Raw genomic sequence first — 22,482 nt, forward strand, 5'->3', positions numbered from 1 at the left:
CTTCTCATCGGGGTGGCTTCTCTTGTTGTGGACCGCAGACTCTAGAGCACAGACTCGGCAGTGGTTCCACACAAGCTTAGTGGCTCCAAGGCACATGGGAATCTTTCCATATCAGGGATCAACCTCATGTCTCCTGCATTGATAGATGGATTCTTTACCAATGAGCCACCAGGGAAACCCTTCCTAGCATCTTTGATGTTAAAAATAACTTCTTGTGGAATTCCCTGGTGATAGAATGGTTAAGATTCTGCACTTTCACTGCCCAGGACCCAGGTTCAATCCCTGGTCCGGGAACTATGATCCCACAAGCACCATGGCAAAAAAAAAACAAAAAAACAAACCAACAACAAAACCAACCAACAAAAAACCCACCCAAAATAAAACAACAAAAAACTCTTGTTTTAGATGAAAGCCTAGACTCAATGAGAAACGTATACCAGACCTGAGAGATAGAAATAAATGTAGAAAGAGAGATAGAGACAAAGAGGGTGGGGAAGAAAGCAAAAGGAGAGATAAGGCATTTTTCTTTTTAAGTTGGGGTGTGGGAACAGAATCAGTGAGAGTCATAGCAGATTCCCAGTATTAGGAGGAGGATGGAGGTCTGCAGGCTGCCCGAGAAGTGGACCTTCTGCCCCTTGCCGTTCAGTAGTACTGGGAGGATCAAGAGGGAAACAGCCATGCTGTTATGATCATCTTCTATTCAGTCCACCTTAAATATTAGGAATGAACCACACACACAACACCCAACACTGCACAGACGAGGCTGACAGCCGTGTATGAGCCACGTATATTCACAGTCTGGGGAGGAGGACATTGCGCGTCATGTGGGACCACCCAGGGTTTGCACTTAGGTGCAGAGTGAATAAGCAGGGGCTGCAGGAGGCAGGCTTTGTGGAAATAAGAGGAGGAGGTGTCCTTGGTTTTCTTAGTTTGAAGGAAAAATCCAGTTATGAAAATTCATGAGGTTGATGCAGGGGGGTAATATGCATATAGATGAATCCCTGGGAGATGTCTGGGGCTTTCTGATTAGTATCAAGAACATTCAATCTGTAAAAGAGAAGAACTCATTGTCCACCTCTCCTGCTGACTGATCAATAGTCCAGACCATGGAACCCAGTGTGAGCACCCAAGGAGCTTTCTTATATTCATGTTTTTTTTTTTTTTAAAGCATATATATTTTTTCTTTTTGTTTATTTATTTGGCTGCTTCAGGTCTTTTAGTTGTGGTGCACAGGGTTAGCTGCCCATCAACATGTGGGATCTTAGTTCCTTGACCAGGAATTGAACCTGAGTACCTTGACGCTGAAGCTGAAGCTCCAATACTTTGGCCACCTGATGGGAAGAGCCGACTCATTGGAAAAGACACTGGTGCTGGATAAGATTAAGGGCAGGAAGAGAAGAGGGCGACAGAGGATGAGGTAGTTGGATGGCGTCACTGACTCAATGGATATGAGTTTGAGCAAACTCGGGAGATAGTGAAGGACAGGGAAGCCTGGTGTGCTGCAGTCCATGGAATTGTAAAGGGTTGCACAGGACTTAGCTACTGAACAACCCTTGAGTTGCAAAGCAGATTCTAAGCCACTGGATCACAGGCAAATTTCCTATTCTTGTTTTTAAAAAGAGCTTTACTGAAGTATAGGCTTCCCTGGTGGCTCAGATAGTAAAGAATCTGCCTCCAATGTGGGAGACCTGGGTTCAATCCCTGGGTTGGGAAGATCCCCTCGAGAAGGAAACAGCTACCCACTCCAGTATTCTGGCCTGGAGAATTCCATGGACAGAGGAGTCTGGCAGGCCATGGGGTTGCAAAGAATCGGATACAACTGAGCAACTTTCAAAAAAATTACTGAAGTATAGTTTGCATGCTGATCAAAAATCTACCTGTTTGATGTGTATAGAGCATTGCAGGAAGAAATTAAGAAGATCTATATCAATAGAAAGACATTCCATGTTCATGGATGAGGAGACTTAACATTGATAAGATGAAAATACTTACCCAGTTGATCTTACTGGTTTTATTTTTGCTGCTTTCCCTCTTCTCCTGCAGGTATTCCCACGTGTGTATGTTGCTAAACCCGATAGTATCCCATGGACTGCCAAGGCTCCACTGAATTTTCTTCATTCTTTTTCTTTTCCTCAGGTTGGATAATCTCTATTGATCGATCATCAAGTTCACTGACTTTTTTATTTTGTTAGCTCAAATCTGCTGTTGGGGCCCTCAAGTGAGTTTTTTTATTTTTGTTATTATATTTTCCAACTTAAGAATTTCCATTTGGTCCTTTTGAAAAAAATTTCTAACTCGCTATTAGTTTTCTCTATTTGATGTATCAACATCATTAAACTTTCTTTTAAATCTATGTCATTTTTTTTTTTTTTTAGCTCTCAAATTTTTCTTTTCTTTTTTTATTGGGAGTATAGTTAATAGAGAGCTTCCCTGGTGGCTCAGTGATAAAGAATCTGCCTGCCATAGCAAGAGACATAGATTCGGTCCCTGGGTCTGAAAGCTCCCCTGGAGAAGGAAGTGGCAACCTGCTCTAGTATTCTTGCCTGGGAAATCCCATGAACAGAGGAGCTTGTGGGCTACAGTCCATGGGGTTGAAAAAGAGTTGGACACGACTCAGCAGTAACAACAATAACATAGTTAATAGACTTTTAAAAAGAACAAAATAATGCCATTTGCAGCAACATGGATGGGCCTAGAGATTGTAGTACTGAACGAAGTAAGTTATTTGAACATATTCATAATATAAACTTTGGAATCTTTGTCTGGTAAAAGTCTATCTTCTGAATCTCTGAAAGACAGTAAATACTGATTTTTTTATGTGTGTAAAGTACCATTTTCTATATCTTTGCATAGCTCATACTTTTTGTTGAAATAGAACATTTTATTTTATTAAAAAAATTTTTTTTTAATATTGGCTAGAGTTGTTTAACAATGTTGTGTTAGTTTCAATGGTTCCATTATACATGTATCTATTCTTTTTCAAATTCTTTTCCCATTTAGGTTATTACAGAATATTGAGCAGAGTTCCCTGTGCTATAGAGTAGGTCTTTGTCGGTTATCTATTTTAAATATAGCAACGTGTACATGGACATTTTATTTTTATTTTGCCTTTTTAAAATTGAGGTAAGTTGATATACAGTATTGTATGTCTCTGGTATACAAAACAGTAATTCACCTTTTAAAGTTTTATTTCATTCATAGTTATTGTCAACTATTGGCTATATTCCCTGATGTTGTACAATATGTCCTTGTAGCTTATTTATTTTATTCATAGTAGTTTTTACTTCTTAATCCCCTACTTTGCTCTTCGTCCTTCTCATTGCTGCGGCTTCTCTTGTTGCAGAACACGGACTCTAGGGTGCATGGGCTTCCAAAGTTGTGGCACGTGGGCTCAGCAGTTGCAGCTCCCGGGCTCTAGAGCACAGGCTCAACAGCTGTGGCCGGTGGGCTTAGTTGCTCTGTGGCGTGTGGGAGCTTCCCGGCCAAGGGATGGCCCAGTGCCCTCTGAGTTGGCAGGCAGATTCTTTACCACTGAGCCACCAGGGAAGCCCCTGGTTTCCTTTTATTTATTTTGATTGAAGTGTTTTTAATTAAAACACATTTTTTTCTGTTTTAAGTCTAAATTTATTTATTTTATGTCCTGATTTCAAGTGAGGCTCTGAGTTTCTGGCCTTAAATCACAGAGGACAAATATTCTATCAACACAACATTCCTGCACAGTGATTAAAAGTCTGTGTACCTCTCCCTTGGATGGTGACTGAAAGTCCATCACTAGGTCTCCTGGATTCCTTAGATAGGCACTGGGTTCTTTTGATTAGGATAAAATTTTGTGACTAGGCTCTTTCAGATCCTTCATTGTCTCTGACACTTGTGAATTTAACCGTCTTTCAATCAGACCCAGTTAGTGATGGAAATAATATTTGTTTAAAATTCCTGTTTGTTTTAAAAAGAAGAGCAGCCCTTTTGATCAATACCAAGGATATGTCAGGTTCTGCACTTAGGAGTGAGGCCACCCACGGTGAACACAGTCCATCGCTGAACACAGTCCATCCTGACCCTCCTCCAAATTCCAGTCCCCCGTGGAAGATGGGCAGTTTAATTGTGAGGAGAGAAAAGATGAACTGGGAAGACATGGTGGGCACTCCTTATACAGGGGCATCAGAGAATAGCTCTAGGAAGGAATAACATTTCAGCTAAGTCTGGAAAATCTTTATGACAGGGACCAGCCCTCCATACCCTATGGGATCCTTCTCCCACCCCGCCTCAAATCTTACCACTGGGTCTTCACCTGTCAATCAAGCCCTTAGGAGGGAGAGTTGTGATGTATACTAATGTTCCATTGGGACCCTGAAGAAGGGAGAGGAAGACAAGAAGATCCTGCCTGGTTAACCTGAGCACGCTGAGACCCTCCCATTTGATACACAGGTTTCTTTGTGGGACAAAGACCACACCTGCAGAGAAAGTGTTTATTGATTGGGCCCATGCACAGGGGGAACATGGGGGAGATTCAGGGAAAGAATTTCACTTCTGTCATCAGAGCATCACCTTCGTGCTTGAGAGTTCTTAATTTTCTTCACCAATGTTTCGAAGTCTGAATTGCATCCATGGCCATGGGTGGATACCCTGGACAGTAACAACATGGTCCTGGGGTCAGTGTTAACGAGTCTATTTTTGTTTCTTAGTCAGTTCCACGGAGGGCAAAGGTCTGTTTCTCCTTTGCTCTCTGCTCATCCCATCTCAGCTTCTACTGTCTCACGCCTGCTCCAAAGACTCTGTTGTCCTCTCTCTGCCCCTCTCTCACCTTCTCTTCCACCTCGTCTTGGCACTGATCCTCTCCAGATCCTCCTCCTTCCATTTGTCATCCTGCAAACTCTCTTTCTCCTTCCCTCTGGGACTCCTCTCTCTCCGTTGTTTGCAGTTTGCCTTTGTCTCTTCATCTGTTTCCATCTTTTGTCCCCTTTCTCCTCTTCATCCTCTCTGCGTGTTTCTCCTCATGAACCTCTGCTCCTCACTCTTCCTCCTGCATCTTTCTCCCTCATTCCCTCCCTCTACCTGCCTCCTCCCTCCTCACTGGGCATCTGACTCCACCCCTTCATCCAGCTCTGTCTCTTCCCTGCTCACCCCTGTCTCTTCCCATCCTCCCTGGGCATTCTTACATTTTTTTTTTCTTTTTATTTCTAGCAATACTTCCAAGCTCTATCCTGGTCATAGTTTGGAGAGAGTGAGCACCAATACCTTTTAGTAATACTCCCAGTTTTTGTGCAAGCCCAATAAGACTTGTTTTCATAGGTAAAAGGAAAGACACATTTAGCATAGTCTGAAAAATAGAAGGAATGGGTGAAAACATTAATTTTGGGAGGGTCATTTTTAGTCTCATCAAGAGAAAGGGAGGCTTCCCTGGTGGTCAATGGTTAAGGATGCCTTGCAATGCAAGGGACTTCAGCTCGATCCTTGGTCTGAAAGATCCCATAGGTGGAGGAGCAATTAAGCCTGGGCATCTCAACTACTGAGCCAACCTGATGCAGCTAATGAAGCCAGCGCCCCTTTAGCCTGTGCTTCTAAACAAGAGAAGCCATTGCCCTGAGAAGCCCACACACCAACAGAGTAGACCCTACTCGCTGCAACTAGAGAAAGCCCTTGCACAGTAATGAAGACCCAGAACAGCCAAAGAGAGAAAGAGAGAAAGGGGGGTGAATGGAACACATGGGGCTGGGTCAGAAGATGTCTGAACTTTCCATGTAGGAGACAGTTTTGACCTTCCCCCTTCATCTGGGAAGCCATGGGCTCCTCCTATGAGGATAGTCTGCACACTTACCTGTCTTAGTACAGTATTTCCATCTCCCTGTATAGTCTGCATTGAGAGAACACCAAAGGAATATGGAACCATTGAGTGTGCAGTCAAAAAATTTTACGCCCCCATAGATGAACGGGAAAACACATTTCATATCTGAAAGAAGAAATACATTGTTCGCTTCTTTGTCTCTTAGGGTTTCATGATATCCGTGGTAATTCTGGTAAAGTCTCTGTTTCAGCCTCCCGGGTACAGAGCTCCCTGCTAACAATCGGGGATGTCAAGGTCAGTATGGTGTGGTCCCTCCCTCAGGGATTAGGAAGGGTTCTCTAACTTTGGGCAGTGTTTGCTTTATTAATTTTTTTTTGACAGTGAAGACATTTTATTTAAAAATATATGCCTGTTTATAAATACAAAGAACTAGATATAAAGAGTGACTAGCTGACCTGTTAAAAATATATAAATTGTGAGGACTGGTATACAGATGTGAGATTGGGCAGTTTTCTACTTTAGCACTTTAGTGACACCAGCTCTGAAGCCCGAACCCTGGGTTCAGATTCCTGCCACACCATCTACAGATGCCTCAACCCTGTTGCTGTCTGGGCATGCCCCCTTGGGGGACGTGCACACCTGCCTCGTCCCGTGACTGAGAGGGTACTATTAGCTCCAGCCTGTAAAGTATCTCTGGAGAATCCCCATCACAGTTACCCTGCTGCACATGTTAATGTGTTGCATTGGATTGTTGTTTGTTGTCATTCTCTTCCGTTGTTGATTACCTTTGGTTTCTGCACCAGAAGCAGTGTCTTCTTCAAGAGGAATGAAGTAGTCCTCAGACAGCTGCTTATCTGGAAGAAAAGCGGGAGCAGAGGAGATGGATGGAGGAGGAGCAGGAACAAAGCAGGTGGGATGAATTGAGAGGATAACTTTGACACATACACACCACCATGTGTAAATAGATAGCTAGTGGGAAGCTGCTGTATAACACAGGGAGCCCAATGACGCACTCTGTGTTGTCAGCATAGAGGGGTAGCATGAGGGGTGGGGTGGGAAGGAGATTCAAACAGGAGGAGAGATATATATCCCATATGTATATATAATATATACATATTTTATATATACATATATGTATGTATATACATATTTATGGATGATTCACCTTGAGGTATGGCCGAAACCAACACAACATGGGAAAGCAATTATCCTCTGATTAAAAATAAAAAACGAAAACAAGATAACAGAAAAAGAGCAACAACCAAAATAGAACCAAGGAGGCCACAACCAGAATACCTTCTGTGGCAGGACCTGCCCTGCATCTCTAACTTGTATTCTGTTTTATATTTTGAAGTCCTTGTTTACCCTGAACAGATATACTCAATGACTAGAGGGCTAACAGAACAGATGAGGGAGACCCTGACCTGCTCCATTTGCTTGGCTATGGACGTACATGAAATCAACCGCAAGACTCAACTGTGTCACGCTGTTCATAGGATATGCCCTGAGTCCACACTGTCCCTCTTATTTCATTCTATGTTAAGGGAAAAAAACAGACCAAACCCAATATCTCAAACAGTGAACTCTTCAAACATCAAAAACTCTTCATTTGAACATAACCAACCCTGGTGTAGGTTGCCCATGTCTGGGACAGTGCCATGGAGATTCAGGGGTAAGACAGCTCTCAGAAAGGCTTTTGGCTCTGCTGCCAAACTCACCTCCTGGGTTTCAATTTCATAGAGTTGCCGGAAAATCAAGTAAAATGTGAAGCCCTTCATAGCATCTGGCCCTTCCGGCATACTTAAGAAATGGTAGATGTATTTGCCGTCACCATGGCCACCTGCTGTGAACAGCCGACTCTTTGGAAAAGGCCCTGATGCTGAGAAAGATTGAAGGCAAAAGGAGAGGAGGACAGCAGATTGTGAGATGGTTGGATAGCATCACTGATTCAACAGACATCAACTTGGGCAAACTCCAGGAGATATTGAGGGACAGGGAGGCCTGGCGGGCTGCAATCCATGGGGTTGCGAGAGTGGGAAACCACTTAGCAACTGAACAACAACAACAAGATTATTATTATTATTATGACTTTTGCACAGCAATCCACGTCTGGGGCAGGGTCTTTCGCGCCAATTCTAGCCTGACTCCCCTCTCTCACCTCCAACGACAGGATCCAGTTGTAGAAACACAGACGCGCCAACCCAAATCACAAAGATCCCCAAACACAGTGCCATAATAGCTTGCTCTCCTGTGGCTGACCATCGTTGATCTTCTTCTTATATAACCGGTGACCCCACCATCTCTGCATCCTGATAAGAATCAACTTCACCTGGACAGGGCTTGATCATTCCTCAGCCTGAGAGCATGCTGTTCAAGTTTATCTCTCAGATGGAAAGTACAGGACATTGGCTGGCAGTCTAATGTCTCCAAGCCTCAGGGGTTTGAAATACATTTGAAAGGAGACTAAGGTCCAGTCCTTATGATCTCAAGGAGGCAGCAAAGAGTGCTGGCAGGAAGCGAGATCTTAATTCCCTGCCCAGGAATTGAACCTGCGTAGCCTGGATAAGAACTTGGAATCCTAGCCATCAGACAGCAAAGGCTAGACTCTAGCAGCAATTTTTCCCTGGATTTTTGCCCTCAGTGAAAAATCCATTTAACAGAGGCAAAAACTATAAATGTGGGTGCAAAGTTTATTGTTAGAGACATAGCACAACAAGCGGGAAAGCACACAGTGAGAAAGAGTTTGTTTAATTAAGACAGAAGCAAGGCAGAGATGCACACCCAGAGAGGAAGGGTGGGTGCCTCGCTTGTGAGGAGGACTGTGGTAAAGAGGCGGTTAAGTCATTTATATAAGTCAGCTCTTCAGGGTCTTTGTTTATCTTTGGCCAGTTATCTGGTTTCTTTTCCTGCACGTGACCTACCTTGGGATCCTCCTCTGGGAGCGCATGCACCCCTCAACCCAGACGTATCTCAAAGTGAAGGCTTCTGGGAGGAGCAAGACTCATTATGGCCTGCTTTTATCCCCTGACTTTTGACCTACAAGAAGCCCTTTGGCACACCTGGAGTATCTCCCTTTTCCCAAAAATTGAGGGAGGAGAAATCCCTTAATCCTTTACTCAAACAGGGTTTTTCCCCCTTTGTCCTTGCCTTGATTATTACCTTGACGATTGCCATAACTATTTTCTCAAGGTGTTTACAAGAGACAAAGACTTTCTATTAAACCTGTTTCTGTTACTTCCGTTCTAGAGAGCAAACAGGAGGCTGATGGTAAATGCTTAACTGGAGTCCATCTATCTCTTGTCTCAGAAAACCTAACAGTTCTAAATATCCAGCCTGAAGCCTACTTCTTCATACCCCATGAAATCCAAACAGGAAGCCAGTTATAAATATCTAACCTGGAGCCTATCTCCTGCCTGAGTTAGGGCTCCCTGCTTCCACTGCAGGGGGCATGGATTCAACCCCTGGTCAGGGAAATAAGATCCCACAAGCAGCATGGTGTGGCCCAAAAAAGACTCTACTGACTTCCCAGCCATAAACAGACCACTGATAGTCCATGGTGTGAATTGCTTTAGGATCAGGCAAAGTATCTGTTAGGTATGCCTGATCAATCACTTATAACAAACAGGGTGTTATGTGGCTCTGTAGATGATAATTTTGAACATTTTGGGGGGAAGTAAGGAATATGATGACCTTGGTTTGTTGTTCCTGACATCAGCAGACAAAATGGTGAAATAAAAAGATGAGCTCAAGAATTCAAACTGTCAGCCTAAGTGCTGCCTAAATGACTTGGGAGTTTCTTGACCCCTTTCTCCTAGAGCTGCAGGGCTGAAATTGCTGGAAATCAAACACAGAACCTCATCCAGCCATTGGCTGATTTGGCACCTTGATTACAATGCAAGTTGAACCCTCAACCTCTCAGGGTGCCTACTCTTTTTTGTTGTTTTTGTTGTTTGGTTTTTTTTGGTCCCCCTTTGTGGCAAGGGGGTTCACTAGTTCCATGACCAAGGATGGGACCCAGGCCTGCAGTGGAATCCTAGAGTCTTAACCACTGGACCACCAGGGAAATCCCTCTATACTGTTTTTAGTTGTTAGCATATAGGATTTATGATATAAATCTTATTTATTTTTTTATTAAATAATTTTTATTGCAAGATAGTTGTTTTGGTCTTCCCTGGTGGCTGCTCAGTGGTAAAGAATTGTCCTGCCAACGCAGAGGACATGAGTTTGGTCCCTGGGTTGGGAAGGTCTCTTGGAGAAGGAAACAGAACTCAGGCCAGTATTCTTGCCTTGGAGATCTCAAGGTCTGAGGATTCAATAGTGGTGGCACACAAGCTTAGTTGCTCCAAGGCATGTGGGATCTTCCCAGATCAGGCATCGATCTCGTGTCTTCTGCATTGGCTGGCAGGTTCTTTACCACTGAGCCACTTGGGAAACCCTTTCTAGCATCTTTGAGTGTTAGAAAAACAAACAAACTTGTGAAATTCTCTGGCGATAGAATGGTTAAGACTCTGCACTTTCACTGCCCTGGACCTAGGTTCAATCCCTGGTCTGGGAACTACGATCCCACAAGCACCAAGGCAAAAACCAAAACAACCAACCAAACCAAAAACCATCCCAAACAAAACAACAACAAAAAACCTCTTGTTTTATGTGAAAACCTGGACTCATCAAGAAATTTACACCAGATCTGAGTGACAGAAACAGATGTAGAGAGAAATAGAAACAATGGGAATAAGGGAGAAATAAAAAGGAAAAATAAGACAGGTTTTTTTTTTGTTTTTTTTTTAGTGTGGAATGTGGGAACAGAATTAGTGAGAGTCATAGCAGATTCCCAGTATTAGGAGGAGAATGGAGGTCTGCAGGCTGCCCGAGAAGTGGACCTTCTGCCCCTTGCCGTTCAGTAGTACTGGGAGGATCAAGAGGGAAACAGCCATGCTGTTCTGATCATCTTTTATTCAGTCCATCTTAAATATTGGGAATGAACCACACACACAACACCCAACACTGCACAGACGAGGCTGACAGCCGTGTATGAGCCACGTATATTCACAGTCTGGGGAGGAGGACATTGCACGTCACATGGGGCCACCCAGGGTTTGCACTTAGGTGCAGAGTGAATAAGCAGGGGCTGCAGGAGGCAGGCTTTGTGGCAATGAGAGGAGGAGGTGTCCCTTGGTTCTCTTAGTTTGAAGGAAAAATCCAGTTATGAAAATTCATGAGGTTGATGCAGGGGGGTAATATGCATATAGATGAATCCCTGGGAGATGTCTGGGACTTTCTGATTAGTATCAAGAACATTCAATCTGTAAAAGAGAAGAACTCATTGTCCACCTCTCCTGCTGACTGGATAATAGTCCAGGCCATGGGACCCAGTGTAAACACGCTAGGAACTTCCTTTTATTCTTTTTTTTAAGTCTATATTTTTTCTTTCTTTCTTTTTACTTATTTATTTGGCTGTTTTGGGTCTTTAGTTGTGGCATTCAAGTTTAATTGCCCATAGACATCTGGGATCTTAGTTCCCTGACTAGGGATTGGACCAGTACATTCTGTGTTGCAAAGCAGATTCTTAGCCACTGGACCATCAGGGAATTCCCTATTCTAGTTTTTAAAAAGAGCTTTGCTGAGTATAGTTTGCATGCCTATCGAAAACCCACCTGTTTGACGTGTACAGCGCATTGCAGAAAGAATTTAAGAAGACATAAATCCATAGAAAGACCTTCCATCTTCATGGATGAGGAGACTTAACATTGTTATGATGGCCATACTCGACAAATTGATCTTACTATCATTTCTGCCCCTTTCTTCTGCTGATATTCCTATGTGTGCATGTTGCTAAATGGGATAGTGGCCCGTGGATTGCCAGGGCCTCGTTGAATTTTCTTCATTCTTTTATTTTTTTAAAATTGTGCTTAGTCGCTTATTCCTGTCTGACTCTTTGCGACCCCATGGACTGTAGCCCACCAGGCTCCTCTTTCCATGGGGACTCTCCAGGCAAGAGCACTGGAGTGGGTTGCCATTTCCTCCTCCAGTTTTTCAGATTGGATAATCTTTATTGATCTATCACCAAGTTCACTGATTCTTTTGTTAGCTCAAGTCTGCTGTTGGGGCCCTCTAGTGAGTTTTTTTGTTATTGTGCTTTCCAACTAAGGAATTTACATTTGGTCATTTTGAAAAAAATTTCTAATTATTGGTATTCTCTATTTGATGTATCAATATCATTAAATTTTCTTTTAAATCTATTTGTTGTTTTGTTCAGTTGCTCAGTCATATCCAATTCTTTGTGACCCCATGGATTGCAGCATGCCAGGCTTCCCTGTCTTTCACTATCTCCTGGAGTTTTCTCAAACTCATGTCCATTGAATCGGTGATGCCTTCCAACCCATCTCATCCTCTGTTGCCCCCTTTTCCTCCTACCCTCAATCTTTCCCAGGATCAGGGTATTTTTCAATGAGTCAGCTCTTCGCATTAAGTGGCCAAAGTGTTGGAGCTTCAACTTCAGCATCAGTCCTTTAAATGGATATTCAGGGTTGATTTCCTTTAGGATTGACTTGTTTGATCTCCTTGCTGTCTGAGAGACTTTCAAGAGTCTTCTCCAGCACCACAGTTTGAAAGCATCAATTCTTTAGCACTCAGCCTTCTTTATGATCCAACTCTCACATCTGTATATGACTACTGGAAAAACCATAATTTTGACTATATGGACTTTTATTGGCAAAGTAATGCCTCTGCTGTTTAATACACTTTTATAGATTTGTCATAGCTTTTCTTCCAAGGAGCAAGGATCTTTTAATTTCGTGGTTGCAGTCGCCACCCACAGTGATTTTGGAGCCCAAGAAAATAAAGTCTGTCACTGTTTCCAATTTTTGCCCCATCTATTTGCCATGAAATGATGGGACCTGATGCCGTGATCTTCGTTTTTTGAATGCTAAGTTTAAGCCAGCTTTTTCACTCTCTTCTTTTCACCTTCATCAAGAGGCTGTTTAGTTCCTCTTCATGTTCTGCCATTAGGGTGGTGTCATCTACATACCTGAGGTTATTGATACTTCTCCTGGCAATCTTGATTCCAGCTTAAGCTTCATCCAGCCTGGCATTTTGCATGATGTACTCCAGCCTCGGATATGCAGATGACACCACCGTTATGACACCAAGATGCTTGTTCCTTGAAAGAAAAGCTATGACAAACCTAGAAAGTGTATTAAAAAGCAGAGACATTACTTTGCCCACAAACATCTGTATAGTCAAATCTATGATTTTTCCAGTAGTCGTGTATGGATGTGAGAGTTGGACCAGAAAGAAGACTGAGTCGCAAAGAAATGATGCTTTAGAACTGTGGTGTTGGAGAAGACTCTTGAGATTCCCTTGGACCGCAAGGAGATCCACCCAGTCCATCCTAAAGGAAATCAACCCTGAATATTCGCTGCAAGGACTGATGCTGAAGCTGAAACTTCAATACTTGGGCCACCTGATGATGAAAGGACTGATTCATTGGAAAAGACCCTGATGTTGGGGAAGATTGAAGGCAGGAGGAGAGGGCGAGATGGTTGGATGGCATCACTGACTCAATGAACATGAGTTTGAGCAAGCTCTAGGAGATGGTAAAGAATAGGGTGCACTGCAGTCCATGGGGTCACAAAGAGTTGGACACAACTGAGTGACTGAACAACAAAAACTCCGCATAGAAGTTATAAAAGCAGGGTGACAAAATACAGCCTTGACGTACTCCTTTCCCAGTTTTGAACTAGTCTGTTGTTCCATGTCGGGTTCTAACTGTTGCTTCTTGACCTGCATACAGATTTCTCAGGAGACCGGTCAGGTGGTCCGGTATTCCCATCTCTTTAAGAATTTTCCACAGTTTCTTGTGACCCACACAGTTAAAGGCTTTAGGGTAGTCAGTGAAGCAGAAGTAGATGATTTTTGGAATTCTCTTTCTTTTTCTCTGATACAACAGATGTTGGCAATTTGATCTCTGGTTCCTCTGCCTTTTCCAAATCTAGCTTGTACATCTGGGAGTGCTCAATTCAGGTACTGTTAAAGCCTAGCTGGAAGAATTTTGAGCATTACCTTGCTAGCATGTGAAATGAATGCAGTTGTGTGGTAGTCTGAACATTCTTTGGCATTGCTTTTCTTTGGGATTGGAATGAAAACTGACCTTTTCCAGTCCTGTGGCTACTGCTGAGTTTTCCAAATTTCCTGGCATATTAAATGTAGCACTTTCACAGCATCCTCTTTTAGGATTTGAAACAGTTCAACTGGAATGCCATCACCCCCACTAGCTTTGTTCGTAGTGATGCTTCCTAAAGCCCACTTGACTTCACACTCCAGGATGTCTGGCTCTAGGTCAGTGACCACACCATCGTGATTATCTGGGTCATTAAGACATTTTCTGTACAGTTCTTCTGTGTATTCTTGCCACCTCTTCTTAATCTTCTGCTTCTATTGTGTGTATCATTGGTATTTTCTTTATGTCTAATGATGTTGAACACTTTTTCATGTGTCTATTAGCCATTTGTACATATTCTTTGGTGAAGTATCTATTCAATCGCTTTAGCTCACTTTTAAATTGTGTTGTCACTTTATTATTGAGGTGTCAGTATTCTCCACATGTTCTAGATTCAAGTTCTTTATCTGATACCTGAACTGCAAATACTTTTTTCCCATTCTGTCAGTTTTCATTTTTCTGAAACTAAAGCATAAATTTAATTCTGATAAAGTCCAATTTATAAACCTTTTCTTTTGTCATTTGTCCTTTCAATGTTACATATAAGAACTCATTTCTTAACCCCAGGTCTTGAAGATTTACTTGTATATTTTTTCTAAGAATTATATCGATTCAGCTTTTAAAATTAAGCATATGACTCATTTTGACTTTACTTTTGCATATTGAAGTAGGTATCCAGTTTATTTAGTTTGCATGCAGATATACTTGTCTTATGGAGAAGGGATTGGCAACTCACTCCAGTGTTCATGCCTGGAGAATTCCATGGACAGAAGAGGCTGGTGAGCAATGGTTTGTGGGATCGCAAAGAGCAAGTGATGTGACTGAGCAACTATCACACACACACATATGCTTGTCTCAGCACCACTTGTTGCAAAGAGTATAATATTATTCTTGCCATCTTTTTTTTTTCTTGACCACACCTCATGGCATATGGGATCTTAGTTCCCTGCTCAGGGTTAGAACTCGCACCCTCTGCATTAAAACTGCAGAGTCTTAACCATTGGACCTCTAGGGAAGTCCCCACATTAAACTACCTTGATGTGTTGTTGAAGATCAATTGCAAATGTGAAGGATTATTTCTGGACTTTCAATTAGAGTACATTGATTTAAAATTAAAGAATGAAAACAAGGTCCATTTTTTACATAACATTTTCTATTTTTTTCTTTGTCATAGCAAGTGATATCTAATATACCAATTATTTAGCATGTATTGTCTGAGATGTGCTAGTTTTTTGGTTTGTTTTTGGTAGAAGCATCAAGATTGGTTTTATTTGTATTTATTTATTTATGTTTTGGCTGCACCAAGCAGCATTTGAGATGTTAGTTTCCCCACCAGGGATCGAACCTGACTCTGACAGTGAAAATGCTGAGTCTTAACCACCAACTGTCAGGGAATTCCCTTAGAGACTGGTTCTAGATCTTTTTTCTGCCAATGCTGTAGACTTTTCATTATTCTTCAACTGGGAATGCATGTGTCTGTGTATGTGTGTGTGTGTGATCTTTCCATTTTTCAGTTGTGTGATTTCAATGCCATGAACCACTGTGTGAAGGGTTTGGGAAAAGACTTCACCCAAAGGGCAATATTTCTATATAATCTGTTCAGAGAGTCAAAAATAGAAGCTTTTTTGCTCTTTCTCTAGGACCAGGAGAGATTTTCTCATCCTTATTAACTGCATAGCCCTTACAGTGTCTGGCTTTCTTTTTAAAAAAAAAATTTTTTTTAATGATTTATTTTATTTTTGGTGTGCTGGTTCATCCTTGCTTCGCAGGCTTTTCTCTAGTTGTGGCGAATTGCGACTACCCTCCAGTTTCGGTGGGCAGGTTTCTCAATGCAATGGCTTCTCTTGTTGGAGAGCACAGGCTCTTCTGTGGTTGCGGTTCGTGGGCTCAGTAACCGTGCCTCCCAGACTCTAGAGCACAGGCTCGATAGCTGTGGTTAGGCTTAGTTGCTCTGAGGCTTCTGGGAGCTTCCAAGACCATGGACCAAACCCATGTCTCCTGTATTGCCAGGCAGATTCTTTACCACTGATCCACCAGGGAAAGCACTGGTTTTTTCTTATTTGTATGTTTTTATTAAGCATTTTTTTAACATTTTAATTTATTCATTTTTAATTGAAGTATAATTGCTTGACAATATTGTGTTGGTTTCTGCCATACATCATCATGATGGTTTCCTTTTATTTATTTTTATTAAAACATTTACAATGAAAACTTTTTATTTATTACCTTAAAATTATTTATTTATTTTTATGTCCCAGTTTTAAGTGAGGCTCCAAGTTTCTGGCCTTAAATCACAGAGGACAAACATTGTATCGATACCTCCTTCCTGCCCAGTGATTAAAAGTCTGTGCATCTCTTCCCCAGATAGTGACTGAACATCCACCACCAGATCCTGAGGGTCCTTAGATAGACTCTGGGTGTTTTTGAAGAGGATAAAATTTTGGTTTAGGCCCTTTCAGGCCCTTCATTATTTCTGACACCTACGAATTTGACCTTCATTCAGTCAGGCCCTGTTAGTGATGGAAAAAATATTTGTCTAAAATTCCTACTTATTTTTTTTTTTACAAGATTCAAATCAAATGTAATTCTACCACCCAGATTATTCACTTATTTTACAGTATTTCCTTTTAATTTTTAAGAATTAATTAATTAATTAATTTTAATTGGAGGCTAATTACTTCACAATATTGTGGTGGTTTTTGCCATAGATTGACATGAATCAGCCATGAGTGTACATGTGTCCCCATCCTGAACCATCCTCCCACCTCCCTCCCCATCCCATCCCTCTGGGTTGTCCCAGGGCACCGGCTTTGAGTGCCCTGTTTTATGCATCGAACTTGGACTGGTGATCTATTTCACATATGGTAATATACATGTTTCAGTGCTATTCTCTAAAATTCTTATTTGTTTTTAAAAGGAGAGTAGTCCTTTTGATAAATGCAAAGGATGTTAGGACTGAGGCCAGGGCAAGCACAGTTCTCCTTGTTCCCTTCCTGTCCATTATAGTCCACCTGGAAAGATGGGCAGTTTAACCGTAAGGAGAGAAAGGATAAACTGGGAAGACTCGATTGGGCCTCCTCACACTGGGGAGTCAGAGAATAACTCCAGGAAGAAATAACATTTCAGCTAAGTTGGGAAAAGACAAATCGTTTATGACAAGGACCAGCCCTCCATACCCTCTGGGACGCTCCTCCCGCCCCACCTCAGGTCTCACCATTGGGTCTTCATCTGTCAATCAAACCCCCAGGAGGGACAGTTGTGATGTGTATTGATGTTCCAGGGGGACTCCGAGGAAGGGAAAGGAACATAAGAAGATTCTGCCTGGTTAACCTGAGCACGCTGAGACCCTCCTATTTGATACATAGGTTTCTTTGTGGGACAAAGAAAGACCACGCCTGCAGAGAAAGTGGCTTATTGATTGGACCCACGTGCAGGGGGAACATGGTGGAGATGCTGGGAAAGAATTTCACCTCTGTCATTTAGAGCATCGCCTTCATGCTTGAGAGTTCTTGATTTTCTTCACTGAGTTTTCAAAGGCTGGACTGCATGGCCATGGGGGGATGCGCTGGACAGTAACTGAACATAGTTTCGGGGTCAATGTTAACGAGTCAGTTTTGTTTCTCAGTCAGTCCCACAGATGGCAAAGGTCTATTTCTCCTTTGCTCTCTGCTCTTTCTATCTCGATTCCTGCTGTCTCATGCCTGCTCCAAGATTATGTTGTCCTGTCTCTGCCCCTCTCTCACCTTCTCTTCCACCTCGTCTTGGCACTGATCCTCCCCAGATCCTCCTCCTTCCATTTGTCATCCTGCAAACTCTCTTTCTCCTTCCCTCTGGGACTCCCCTCTCTCCGTTGTTTGCAGTTTGCCTTTGTCTCTTCATCTGTTTCTATCTTTTGTCCCCGTTCTCCTCTTCATCCTCTCTGCGTGTTTCTCCTCATGAACCTCTGCTCCTCACTCTTCCTCCTGCATCTTTCTCCCTCATCCCATCTTTCCACTTGCCTCCTCCCTCCTCACTGTGGCATCTGACTCCACCCCTTCATCCAGCTCTGTCTCTTCCCTGCTTACTCGTCTCTTCCCATCCTCCCCGGAACACACTCACCTTTTTTTTTTTTAATTTCTAGCAATACTTCCAAGCTTTACCCTGGTCATAGTTTGAAGTGAGTGAGCACCAACTCCTCGAGAAAAAACTCTCTAACATTATGCAACTTTCATAGCGTTCCTTGTGATAGATAAAGGGAAAGACACATTTGGGCTTGTCTGAAAAATAGAAGGAATGGGTGAAAACATTAATGGTGGGAGGCTTACCAAAAGAAAAGGGGACTTCCCTGGTGGTCCAGTGGTTAAGAATGCCTTGCAATGCAAAAGACATTGTTTCGATTTCTGGTCTAGGAAGAAACCAATGCTGAGGAACAATTAAGTCCAGGCACCTCAACTACTGAGCCCACACGCTGCAACTGGGGAACCTGGTGCACCCAGAGTCTGTACTCCACAAGAGAAGCCACCGCAACAAGAAACCCACACAGCAACGAAGAGCAGCCCCCACTCGCTGCAACTAGAGAAAACCCACGTGCAGCAACAAGACCCAGAACAGCCAGAAAAAAAATGAGTCGAAAGGGACATGAATGGAACACACGGGGCTGGGTCAGAAGACACCTGAGGCTTCCATCTAGGAGACAATTATGAACCAGCCCTCTCCATCTGGGAAGCCACGTGCTCCTCACATGAAGACAAGCTGCACACTTACCTTTCCAAGTACAGTATTTCCAGCTTCCTTGATATTCTGTATGGAGGGAACACCACTGGGATATGGAACCTTTGGACGTGCCCTGATAATACTTTTTGCCTCTATAGGTGAATGGGAAAGCACATGGAGGACCTGGAAGAAGAAAGTAATAGTATATAAATAGTAATATTCACACATTGTTAATATTATTAATATTAACAACATATATTATATCTATAATATATATAGCAAATATATTACATATAAAAAATATAATTATATATAAGTATATCATATATATTATATATATAAATTATAACTATAACTATATATTACATGTAATTTATTTGTATTTATATTTATAGTTATATAATTTATATAAATACAAATATTTATAGAAATATAAATTATATGATCTATATAATGTATAATTATATATAATATATAATAATATATACTATACATACTATATATTATATATAATATATATAGTACAGAATATATATTATTTTGTATTATATATATTATATATACATATTATATATATTATATATAATACAGAATTCTGTATTATAATAAGTATATATTATATTATATATTATATATAATACAGAATTCTGTATTATAATAAGTATATATTATATTATAGATTATAATATTATAATCTATAATATAATATAATAATATATACTATGTTATATGATAATATAATATATACTATATTGTATATTTATATATGTTATATATAATATATGAAATATATTATATATAATATATATTATATAAAAATATATATAATATGTATATAATATAACATAATAATAATCTATACTATAATCAATAATCAATATAATATAATATAATATAATATATAATATATTATATATTATATACTATATTATACTATGATATAATATATACTATTTTATAATATAATATAATATATACTATATATTCTATAAAGTCATATAAACTATAACATATACTATAGTATATATTGATATAAATTATATGTAATATATATAATACAATATATATTATATATAATATATAACATATACAACATATAATATATATTATTATATGCTTAATATTATATTATACATTATATTATTAAATTATATTCTATATATTTATTATATTATTATATATTATATTATATCATTGTATTTATAATAATATAATATATATTATATTTAATCATTATATTTATAATAATATATTATATTATATCATTATATTTATAATAATATAATATTATATATTATATTATATCATTATATTTATAATAATATAATATTATATATTATATTATATCATTATATTTATAATAATATAATATTATATATTATATTATATCATTATATTTATAATAATATAATATTATATATTATATTATATCATTATATTTATAATATTATATTATATATTATATGTGCTATATATTATGTAACATATAATGTTATATTATTTATTTAATATATGATATACATATATATTTGCTACCCCACATCTATGGGTAGCAAATATATATATATATTATATATATTCCCACTACAGGGACCACAATATACTATATATATATCAGTATATAATCATATAGTATGTATATACTATATATATAATAAGATATACTATACTATATACTGTACTATATATATATATATACTATATACTACAATATATATATAGTTGCTACCCCATAGACTGCATAGATATATATATTTATTTATGGGTAATTTGCGTTGTCATATGGCAGAAGTCAGCACAACATTGTAAAGCAGTTATCCTCCAATTAAAAATAAAAAACAACTAAAAACAACAAAAAAATACCAACAACAACCAAAAAAGCCCAAAGCAGAGCCACAACTAGACTATTGTCGGTAGTAGGACATGCCCTGCATCTCTTATTTTCTTTCATATTCTGAAGCCCTTGTTTACCCTGAACAGATATACTCAATGACTAGAGGGTAAACAGAACAGGGGAGGGAGACCCTGACACACTCGCGTTGCTCCCCTACCGAGACACATGGATTCAACCACAAAGTCAGACACTCACTGTTCTTTGGATCGGCCCTGAGACCACACGGTCCCTGTTACTGGGTTGGCCCAAAAGTTGGTTCTGGTTTTTCCATACAACAGTACGGCAAAACAGGAAGGAACTTTTCTTAGCCAACCCAATATTTCAAACTGTCAGCTCTACAAACATCGAAAACTCTTCATTTGAACAATGTAACCAACCCCGGCGTAGGTTGCCCATGTCTGGGACAGTGCAAGGGAGATTTAGGAATGAGACAGCTCCCAGAACGGCCTTGGCTCTGTTGCCAAACTCACCTGGGTTTCAATTTCATAGAGTTGCTGGAAAATTAAATAAAATGTGAATTTCATAGCAGCTGGCCCTTCTGACACATTCAAGAGATGGCAGCGGTATTGGTCACAGTATTATTATTATCATGACTTTTACTCATCAGTCCACGTCTGGGGTGGGCTTCCCTGGTGGTTCAGCATTAAAGAACCCACCTGCCAATGCAGGAGGCGTGGGTTTTCTCCCTGGGTCAGGAAGACCCCCTGGGAAAGAAATGGCAACCCACTGCAGTATTCTTGCCTGGGAAATTCCATGGACAGAGAACCTGACGGGCTACAGTCAAGTGGGTTGCATAAGGGTCAGACACGAGTGAGCGACTGAGCACTGCACAATCACCGTGTCTGGGGCAGGGTCGTTCTCACCAGTTCTAGCCTATCTCCCCTCCCTCACCTCCATTCACAGGGTCCAGTTGTAGAAACACAGACGCACCAGCCCAAATCAGAAAGAGCCCCAAACACGGTGCCATGGTAGCTTGCTCTCCTGTGGCTGGCCAACGTTGATCTGCTTCTTATTTAACCGGTGACCCCAACATCCCTTCAATCAACCTCACCTGGTAAATGCTTGATTATTCCTCAGCCTGAGAGCATGCTGTTCAAGTTTATCTCTCAGATGAAAAGTACAGGACATTGGCTGGCAGTCTAATGTCTCCAAGCCTCAGGGGTTTGAAATGCATTTAAAACGAGACCTAGGGCTCCGTCTTCCGCTGCTGAGGCACAGATTTAATCCTTGGTTGGGAACAAAGATCCTGCAAGTCGCACTGTGTGACCAATAAGTAGGAAAAGACACTAATGAACTCCCAGTCTTAAAGCGACTGATCTCGGAGGGAGAGCAGTGAGTGGTCCTCTAGAGAGACCTTAGTTCCCTGCCCTGGAATTAAACCTGGGTCACCTGGATGAAAACTAGGAGTCCTCACCACTAACCAGGTTAGGCTAGAGTCTAGAAGCTAAGGAGCCCTGGCTCTTGCCCCTGTTTGAAAGCAAGAAAGTTTCAAGGAATCAAAAACTGTAAAAACAAGTGCCAAGCTTATTATTAGAGACACTTCACAACAGATGCGAGACCACACAGAAAAACAGTTTGTTTATCCAACTCAGAAGTTAGGCAGCGATGCACAGCCTGAGAGGAGTGCAGGCGGCCTGAAGCAGGAGGTGTGAGGTAAAGAGGTGAAGTACACCACTTTTACAGGACAGTCCTTCCGGGTCTCTGTTCACATTTGGTCAATTATCTTGTTTCTTTCCTCACAGCTGTCTGGTCCATGGACCCTCCACAAGATGCGTGCTTAACTTTTTACTAAGATGGATCCCAACACAGGCCTCCGGCTGCTTGTCTACACTTATTCTGGAGTGGGGCCGCCTCCCTCTTTGACTCCAGGAAGCCTTCCTGGACAAGTGCGGACGG

At 40.8% G+C, this 22,482-nt stretch overlaps 1 protein-coding gene across 1 annotated transcript; it reads right to left on the bottom strand.

Annotated features, from left to right (window-relative positions):
* Positions 1 to 18,116: 18,116 nt before the first annotated feature.
* Positions 18,117 to 21,553, bottom strand: LOC145512924 (seminal plasma protein BSP-30 kDa-like). The gene is made up of 5 exons (XM_081507631.1): positions 21,478 to 21,553; positions 21,250 to 21,290; positions 20,664 to 20,685; positions 18,744 to 18,875; positions 18,117 to 18,256 (listed from the first exon to the last, which is right to left on the bottom strand). The coding sequence occupies exons 1-5, from the start codon at positions 21,551 to 21,553 to the stop codon at positions 18,117 to 18,119; spliced, it is 411 nt and encodes a 136-aa protein (XP_081363757.1).
* Between the last annotated feature and the right edge of the window lie 929 nt (positions 21,554 to 22,482).

This window comes from Giraffa tippelskirchi, chromosome 7, assembly GCF_054371585.1.
Source record: "Giraffa tippelskirchi isolate mGirTip1 chromosome 7, T2T-mGirTip1v1.2.pri, whole genome shotgun sequence".
Taxonomy (NCBI): Eukaryota; Metazoa; Chordata; class Mammalia; order Artiodactyla; family Giraffidae; genus Giraffa; species Giraffa tippelskirchi.

Coding starts and splice junctions, on each gene's coding strand:
- LOC145512924 (XM_081507631.1), bottom strand. CDS start 21,553: ATGGCACCGTGTTTGGGGCTCTTTCTGATTTGGGCTGGTGCGTCTGTG. Junction 20,686..21,249: donor GAAAACCCACGCCTCCTGCA/TTGGCAGGTGGG, acceptor TTTACCCTCTAG/TCATTGAGTATATCTGTTCA. Junction 18,876..20,663: donor ATTGAGTATATCTGTTCAGG/GTAAACAAGGGC, acceptor TTCTTCTTCCAG/GTCCTCCATGTGCTTTCCCA.